At 42.0% G+C, this 9,082-nt stretch overlaps 1 protein-coding gene across 1 annotated transcript; it reads left to right on the top strand.

The window, feature by feature from the left end:
• Positions 1–392: 392 nt before the first annotated feature.
• CMTM7 (CKLF like MARVEL transmembrane domain containing 7) lies at positions 393–6,057 on the top strand (the record flags this gene model as incomplete). Its single annotated transcript, XM_010175927.2, has 4 exons — positions 393–566; positions 3,394–3,492; positions 4,515–4,596; positions 6,044–6,057. Coding segments are annotated over 4 exons (369 nt in total), but the record flags the coding sequence as incomplete, so codon positions are not given.
• Positions 6,058–9,082: the final 3,025 nt, after the last annotated feature.

Here is a 9,082-nt window from a genome sequence, read left to right as displayed (position 1 = left end):
TCTCCTCCAAGCTAAAGAGACCCAGCTCCCTCAGCCTTTCCTCAGAACGGAGATGTTCCACTCCCTTCATCATCTTGGTGGCTCTGTGCTGGACTCTCTCAAGCAGTTCCTTGTCCTTCTTGAACTGTGGGGCCCACAATATTCCAGATGCTGCTTTCCTTCTAGCAGTTGGCTCTTTCCCCACTCTTAATGGTTGTTTTAACTCATTTAACAGCAAATTTTAAAACAGTATTACCATGCCTGTTATTTTGTCCTGCATTTTGTTGGAACCATCCAGTTTACATTAGATATTTGTCTTCTGTTTCTACATGCCATTTTGTTCTGTTTAAAATCATCTCCATGGCCCTCTGAGCATCATTGTAAAAATCTTTAATGTGCCTTTTGTCTTTCAGATCTCACTGCTGGTTGGATTCATCAGTGTAAATAATTCTCCATGGACGGATTACAGTGCATACAGCTACTTTCAGATTGTCACCATGTGCGACTTGGTTATGATTTTGTTTTTCTACATTGTCCACATTTTCAGAGTCTACAGGAAGCTCACTTGTGTTAGCTGGCCGCTTGCGGTAAGTCTGGTAGATGGTCTGGGTTCCTTGCCTCTCTTGTGGGTTGGTATCTAGATTACTTAGTCCATTTTCTTGTGCTTTCACACAAGGATAGGCTGTCTTTCACATACGTCTTTTTTGTCTTGTATACAAATGCTTTTGCTGCTTTTGTTAGTATTCAGTTCAGCAGATGCTTTAGTTGTAAGTTTCTAGCTGACCTGGATCTGATCCTACCCTCCTTTACAGAGGTATAAATCCAGATTTACTCCAGGGAAGGCAATAGTGTTATTCTGAGACAATTCAAAAGAAGCTACTGATTATTAAGCCTTCATCAGGTGGGTCCTAGCTCAGGTCATTTATAGTGGCTAAGGGATTGCTAGAGTACCAAATCATAGCATTAGAATTCATGTACTACATCCTGTCCCAAAATAAAGTCTACGAGTGCTATTTAAGTCAAATGTGTCTCTTTTTGGTATGGTTTTAGGTAACTTAAACAATAGCAAGAAATAGGAGCCTCAGCCTGATTACTATAGCCTGCCTGTTCGTGGGATATCCTGCAGGATGTTCCTGCCTCATTCCCACATTTCCCCTGCACATCCATCTCTCATATCCTAGCAGAGAACTAACAAGCAGCACAGAACATGTGAGACCTGAACTTCCTCAGTAGCTTTGGGTCAGGTCAGCTAACAGAAGAGTCTTGCATCCTAGTGTGGGATGATGGATTTTAATAACCTCTTAGAACATGTCTCCTTTATGCATAGTTACATGTTAGTTCCACAGAGGAAGGACCAAAAGGGATGGGGAAAGCCAGCTGGAGAGATATAGAGGGATTTTGAAATCCAAGAAGTGGTTGGATGGCATTTAATGGAAGCTGTGTAAGTAGTTTACAGATCTAAGATAATGGTTTGTCCATCCATCTGCTTCTAACAAGAGAGAAAAAATTAATTTTCTTTTTAGCTGAAGAATATGGTTAGACTTGCACCCCTTTTTATTTTTTTTAAATGTGTATCACCACTATCTGTCTCTAGAAAGTACTTCCTTATCTAGAGATAATACAGATGCAGGGATTGAAATAAGCTAATAAATGAGAGTTTTGCAAAGCAGCATTTAGTGTGTGCATTGCTGTAACAGAACTACGCCATTTTGATGTCTGCATAGGCTGCTTTTGGTTTTTGTTGTGTATTTAATCATTCCTAAATGTTCCAGAGTTGCTAGTGGAGTTGCTAGACACTGCAGTTTGTGAGTGCTCAGCTTCAGATAGCTTTATGGGATATGATGCTTGAATGTTGCTGCTCTATTACAACCAACCTCCTTTTCAGTCACATATTTAAGTATCTTTAGGAAGACCTGGAAGAGACTATGGGAAACTACAGCTAGTGTTTGGCTGAGTTTCCCGGCAGGATCTCTGCATTGCTATCAAGGTGTGATTTGCAGTCAATAAAGTCGCAGCTGTTCAGCACTGACACCTTTTAAAGCTGGGAAGTATTTCTCCAGAGGGTCACTCTCCCGGTCTTGCCAGGGGTTGGTTCTCCACCTAAGTGAGCCTTTGATGATTCTTTTGCACCTTTGCCCATCCTTCACATTCCTCTAACATAGTGGCCTGTGTACACGATGTACAGTGCCTAATTTGGTGTCTCTAAGGAGGCAATGGCATGCCTAATTTGCCTGCTGCATCACAACCTAGCCAGAGAAGTCTTCTTATGGAAATAATTTATCCTCATAAAAAAAGAACTGAGATCTTGATTACCTGAAACAAGGTTACAGATGAGGAAAGTTGCAGTCTCAGAGCCTGCTTTATGGCAAAGATCCTCCTCAGCTGTTTTTAAACACCTGAGCAGAGGGAAACTGTGGTATGGTATGATAGACTATTTCTCTTCTGGAATTTCCTTGAACAATTTCCATTTGGGACTATATTCTCTCTCCTTTGGTTTGAGACAGAATCTTTCCTGTCCCTTACCCACGGCATTCGCTTGGTAGTGCAGTGCCGATAGAGTAAGCAGATACCCTCCTGCCCATCCCACCATGCAGAGGAAACAACCCGTGTTCAGTTCGCAAACACCCGTATTGGTTGCCATAAGCTTTGTGAGGATTCAAAATCTAAACCTACAGATAACCCTCCTTTATAACAAGGTGAAATTGACTCCTGGACTGATACTTGTCACACTAGAGAAGAGTTTAAATGTGGTGCCTCAGTGCTCTCTCAGAAAAAACCGGGGCATCATGTTTTACTGCAGGACACTGCAGCCACCCTTACAGACTTAGGAGCTTGGGTGATGGTTATGAGTGTCTGTATAGTTGTGCTTTTTGTGGCTTCCCTCCTGTTTCCAGTCTTGGTTGATCTAAGTTGTTAGTAAATCCAGCAGTAGATCCACTGCTTAATTCCTAAGATTATCAGAAGTAGAAGCGTTTGGTTTTCCACTTACATCACCTGCTGGCATTTATTGCCATTTCATATAGGCTAGAGAAATACGCCCTCACGACTTCTTCCTCCCTTCAGAACTGTCTCTTTAAGTAAGGTACATACCTGATGCAATAAAGATATGTGTTTCACCCTCAGTAATGCACCATGTTGAACTGAAAGAATTGTGTCCATTCCCAGTGAGTAGATCTTATTCCAGTGACATTAGTAGACCTAAAGATTGTCCCCCTCTCATTTTTTGAAGAGAAAGTCAGGTATGGTACAAAAACCACTCACGAGGTGGTTCTCCCTCTCCCTCTCTCTCTCTCTCTTTTTTTGGGTGTCCTCTGGGTTTGAGTAACCTCTGTCAGCTCATTTTCATTGTGAGGCGTATTGGAATGCTTTCCTGAGAAGTTTGCCTTCTGATGCAGGCTGTGCTTGTCTTTACAGGAGTTTCTTCATTATTTAATCGGTACAATTCTGCTTCTCATTGCATCGATTGTAGCAGCATCCAAGAGTTACAATTTGACTGGACTTGTGGCTGGAGCGGTAAGACTGTGTTCATTAGTCTTGACACTTTTTAAATTGCAATATATAGTAAGTAGGGCATTGGCAATCTATTACTTGTAGTTTTATTTTCTTACAGACTTGCCTTGCTTGTGTCTTGATTGGGTGAACTGCCTTCTAGCTCATGTCAGTGAATGTTCTGTAACACAATGCCAACAAAAATACTTTGTTGTGAGACTCTAGACTCGCCACTAAAGTGTGTATTTGTCCTGTCAGAGGGTTGAAATCAAAGGCTCCTGCTTTAACTCACAGGAACTAATATGTTTAGAGGAAGAATTAAGACAATTCAGTTTTGACAAATGGCTGTTACAGCAGCTAGAAGTTACCTGAAGGATTTCACCCCAGTCTTTTGCTTTTGACACCTCCTGCTTCCGAACAGAGCCCTGTTCATGATAACTTCTCCTGAGCTAAAACCCACTGGGGTCCTGGGTGGACTTACTGGAAGATAGCCTCTGCTTCTGCTGGCTGAAGGGTTTTGTACAGAGAGGCATGACTTCTGGGTGTGGGCAATCATGTTTTCACAGCAGCAGGACCTGAAATACAACTCCTCAGAAGAAATACTTTCAGAAACTTAGACCTGATAATGCAAATGAACTAGAAGACTTACCTGACTTGTTTATTTGGCAGATGGCAGGGAAAGACTTGTTTGAATGGTGCAGTAAAAGAGCAGTAATCAGAGGTGTTAGAAAAAGTCTTTTCTTTGTTGCAGAACCTAATGAGAAGTCTAGAAGGTGAGGCTCAGTGCTGCTGTCCAGGTTTTTCTCCCTCCGTGCATATGACTCTCAGTCTATCTTTCAGCCACTGTTTTGACAAGACTGCTATTTTACTGCAGATTTTTTTTTTTTTTTTTTGGTATATTGGTAGAATAGAGTAAAAATCACTTTTGTAGGTCTGTTAATGTCATGAAGTATGTAGCTGGATATACAAAGGTGTCCGTACCTTTGTGGAATATGTGTCATCTAATGTTCTGTAAGTATTTGTGGTTTGTTTGTTTTCTCATGTAGACTTTCGGGTTCCTAGCTTCGATCCTTTGTGTTTTAAGCATGTGGTCATCCTACAAGGTTTCGTGCGTCACGCAGTCCACAAGTAAGTACCATGCTTAGTAACAGCCAAAATGCTTCCCAAAATGAATATTTATATTTTCTACCACAGGGCAGTGTCTGCTCAGAAGGATTTATTAACCTCCTGCTCCTTTTTACTCAAAATTACTCACAAAGCAGTAATTTCATATTTTCTGTCAACACAGACTTATCACAGCTACTGACAGCTGTTAACAACTACTACAGCAAAATAACTTGCTTCTAGCAAGCAGTGAATGTATGGGTGCTCTCTCTTCTCCCTTCCCCATCCCCTACCAAAAGAAGGTTTCCTGTGTGTTCCTTAATCAAATAGATGAATTTGTTTGTGGCAACGCAAGTGACGCTGTTTTCCTTTTCAAAGATGCATCTGTGTGACTCCTTCACCTCCCCAAGACGTCTGCCTTACAAAATAGGATACCAAAGAGGAGTGTCCACTGCCGAGGAGAGAGCATCGGTATTTTGTTACTAGCCTGGACAGCCAGCAGCTTTGGAGGATCTACTTGAATGCCAGTGCAAAACAATGTTGTGAACCAAAGTTATTTGCTCCCCAAACCTCCCCCTCCCTCGAAGAAGTTTATAATGGAGAACCTACCTTTTTGAGCTTTACAGAGGAAGACAACTTCTGTCTCACAAGCTGGGTTGTGGTCATTTCCAGCTATTTGCAATAAGTGCATTTAGAACTCATCTGGAGAGTCATTTGGTTCTCCTTTCAGTGGGATGGAAAAATTGCTTCTGATTTCCTCCATCTGTTTACAGAAGGGAAATCCTGCAAATTCCTACCTGATTCTTATTTTACAACTTGATTTGTTTAACAAAGGAACTGTTACAAACTGATTTGTGCCTGGATAAGCTGACCCCAGTCTTTGTTACCTCTTTGTATCAGAACTGTGGATTTTTTCTAACATCAGCTCAGCCAGCGTCAAAAATTACGAACTGCAACTTGAATGTCACTGCAAACACTCCCTCCTGGCACCAACAGTACGTGATGAAATCAGGTTTTTTCTCCATGAATTTTTACAGGTTATTAACAATCAAAGATTATTCTTACAAATTTCCCATTGCCAAATACAGTAAAATACATAGCCAAGAATGTGTTTAATGTTTTGTAGAATCTTTTCCTTTTCACAAATACTCATTTGTAAGATGGGTCTTTGTAAGACCTGCTCTGCAGAAATATTCTTTGCATTTCCTATAAATTATTCTCTTTGGAGTCTAATGGTGTTTATGGAAAGCCCATTGTGAATGGAGCAATGCACTTCTTTCTCTTCCTTGTATTATGTGGTTTGTCCCTTCTTCTGCCTCTGCTGGGACCCATGCTTTTGGAGATGCTGCCCAGAGCCTGGACAGGCAGAACAGTTCAGTTTTGTCCAACCTGCTCTTGTCATGAAGTTCTGTGTAACTTGGAGGCTGAGACAGTGCCTTCTTGGCACCTCTGTCTTTCTGTCCTTTTGCAGTCCATCTCCGGTGAGCTGGAAATTCTTGGCATGAAAAGTGCAGGTCCCTCCTCTTTGGTGCTGTTCCCTTTCACGTCTAGCTGTGAAGAAGAACTTGTACTTATAAGTTGGTCTCTTCTGTCAGGACAACTGCATGATGATGCAGCAGGTTTCTGCAAAAAGTGGGTTTTATACAGTTTACCAGAATCAGTCTGGAGGAAAAAAAAACATTTTCTGGCCTGCTATGCATATTTCTATTTGTCTGAAATTCTGCATCAATACCCCTGAAGTAATTTAATGGTCTTCTCAGAAAATTCTTCTGATGACCTCATAAGCAAGTCATCATACATAGTCATTTGTTGCTATCTTATTCTTTTCTCTTATCCTAATATATGTCTTTACTTTGATTCTTTGACAAGAGAAATTGGCCAACTGCTAAAGTGTCAAAAGTTTTAAGTAAATAAATGAAAAAACTGAGCAGATAACCTGGAAAGGTAGAAATTGCCCTCTTCATGGTGCAGTTTCTGTGATTCTTCTTGCTGTTCCTTTTCATAAGTGCCCTATTTACAGCAACACAGAGCAGGAAACAACTGGAAGGTGCCGAAGTCTGCTGTTTGTGGATGAAGATTCATTATTCACTCAAAGATAAACTGCTTTGAAATTAATATAGTGGATTATTCAAATAAAACTATATAAGACAGTTACAAAGTTATTAATTTAATATTGACTATTTTTTATTTCTTTACAATATCAAACTTTGGCCTGCTTTTCTGCCCCATACCTTCAGATGAGATATCTTATGTTTGGTCAGAAATAGGTCACTTTTTTCTTTTTAACAACCTGAACTGAGCATGTTTCAAAGGCTCCCTGGCTTCAGAGAACAGACATCCTTCTCCGATAGAAATCCTCTGTCAGCTGGGTCAGAGATGGTTCAGGCTTCCTTGCCCTGTCAGCACAGGACCAGTCCAAAGGACGTATACCACGAGGGACTTCATTCTGGGCAACTTGAGTGAAAATACCTGCAGAAGAAGGTACACGCACACACATACACACACACACACATATATATGTATTTTTTTGCAACAAGGGTGCTTGATCACCAGTTCTCCTGCCAAGACTGACTTAGTGACAGTTTTTGGAAACCAGCACCCTGACTTTAGTTTGGACTGACATGGTAGATACTTAAGGATGCAATCCCTTCTGTTTCCCAGAAGATGGGTGGGAATTGGTGGGAAACCAATGTTCTGCTGCACACAGCGTGAGTGCAGCTCAGCCCTTAGCACTGTGGTGGTAGTGGGGAAAAACACCTGCTAATGACTGGGGCTGGAGCCTGAGCGTGCTCTGAAGAAAAGGCTGTTTCCACTCTGCTGGGATTGTATCCCCTCTTCAGGCTCTGTACTCGTGTCTGTTTTTCAGCCTCCCATGTCACACTCTCACTTGCCGCCATGTGGAGGAAAAAAAAAAGAACCTTAGAGGGAATTTCAGACAGTCAGACAACCGAAGAATTTCTGAACTATGCTCTGTGATCATCCAAATAATATGTTTTGCTGCATGTGCACTTGTTTATATTGGATCAAGAGAAGTTACATGTTCCCTTTTGGATTTTTGTGCCCATCAATAGGTCCAAGGTGTGCCTGCAGCTTTTGCTGATACAGCAGTGCTGGGTCCATAGACCCACCAGGTGCTCTTAATGTGGGATGCTTTCAGGCTGGAAAACTGACATCTCTGCTGCCAAACTTCTTCGCTCCCCCCAAATCCTCCTTGTGAAACTTGTCCATGAAGAAAAGGACAGGTTTTGCTGGTATTGCCAGCTCTACTGGGGGTCTTTGAATGACAGCTCTGTCTGGCAGGGACTTTGGCACCTCACTGCTGTAGCTCTGCCAGCAAAAGTGTTTTAAGTCTCCTTCAGTGTCAGCCCGGTTCTGAGAGCTCCATCTGTTTGCAGCCTTGTCAAATATAAGATTCCAGCTGTTTTAAAAATAAACTATGTTTGCTATTTGGATGATGTAGCAGCTTTTCCTGTACCAGAGCAGCGCCTTTCTCGCTGGAGAGTGTCAGAATACATCCTGTAACTGGAAGACGAGAGGTAGGAGCTGCAGAAAAAACTGTTCCCCTGCCCTTGTGTGTGGGTGTGCCAGTCTCTGACTACCCCACCCAAAAGCTGTCCGTCCCCTTCAGCTCCAAGGTTGAGCCAACACAGGTAGAGTTTGGGTTTCAGGTTTACTGAAAATGTAAAATGTAAATGTTGGGAGAAGAAAACAGGTAGTACAAACTGTTTCATACCGCAGCCCTATGTTTGAGCTAGGGGGCTTGAAATAAGAGAGAAAATAGAGCTTTTGTCAGGTAGAAACTGGGAAGATGAGAAAGGGAAATGAAACTTTTTAAAAAAAGAGGAAGGCTGGCTTTGAAAAGCTTGAGGACCACAGTGGATGAAGATATTGCCGGTTATGTGACAGCTTGCATGCTTTTTCTGTGGCTCTGAAATGGTTGTATTTTGCATTGTGTGAACTATGAAGGAGCGAGTTCTCTGCTCCAAAATGGCCTTGGGAACAAATTGCTATGTATGTGGAGTATGGAAGGGATGGCAGGACACTAGGATAACGAGAACAGTTTTATGGTTTTAATTAAGTGGAGGGGCTGGGGGTGTTGAGTGATGCTCCAGGGAAGAGGACTAGGAGCTTATTAGGACAAAAAGGAGCAGGGCACAAGGAAGAGCAGGTACATACACTAGTAGAAAGCTTATGAGGAGAAGAACTAATATGAGTACATAGTGCACTACTAAAATGCTGGCAGATATCAGCAGTTTCTGGCTGTGTCAATACTTAAAGGGCAGATGCGCCTGGAGTGATAGAAGAGTCTCTCTCTTCTGCTTGCCTGCTCTGTGTACTTCATACCCTGCATCTGGGATTTTCATGTTCTGCTAAAGCTGCGGGGGGGGTGCACTAAACCTGACCCAGAGGCTGCGGAACATGGCATCCAGTTTCCACATGTGCCCTGTTTAACTTAAAGTTAAGTGTTAAAGTTAAGTGTTAAGGTAAGCGTTCTCTGCTGCTGGGTGGA

This window comes from Antrostomus carolinensis, unplaced genomic scaffold (genome assembly GCF_000700745.2).
Source record: "Antrostomus carolinensis isolate BGI_N321 unplaced genomic scaffold, ASM70074v2 scaffold27089, whole genome shotgun sequence".
Lineage (NCBI taxonomy): Eukaryota > Metazoa > Chordata > Aves > Caprimulgiformes > Caprimulgidae > Antrostomus > Antrostomus carolinensis.
The sequence above is the reverse complement of the archived record's forward strand: the minus strand, read 5'-3'. Positions and strand labels throughout refer to the sequence as shown.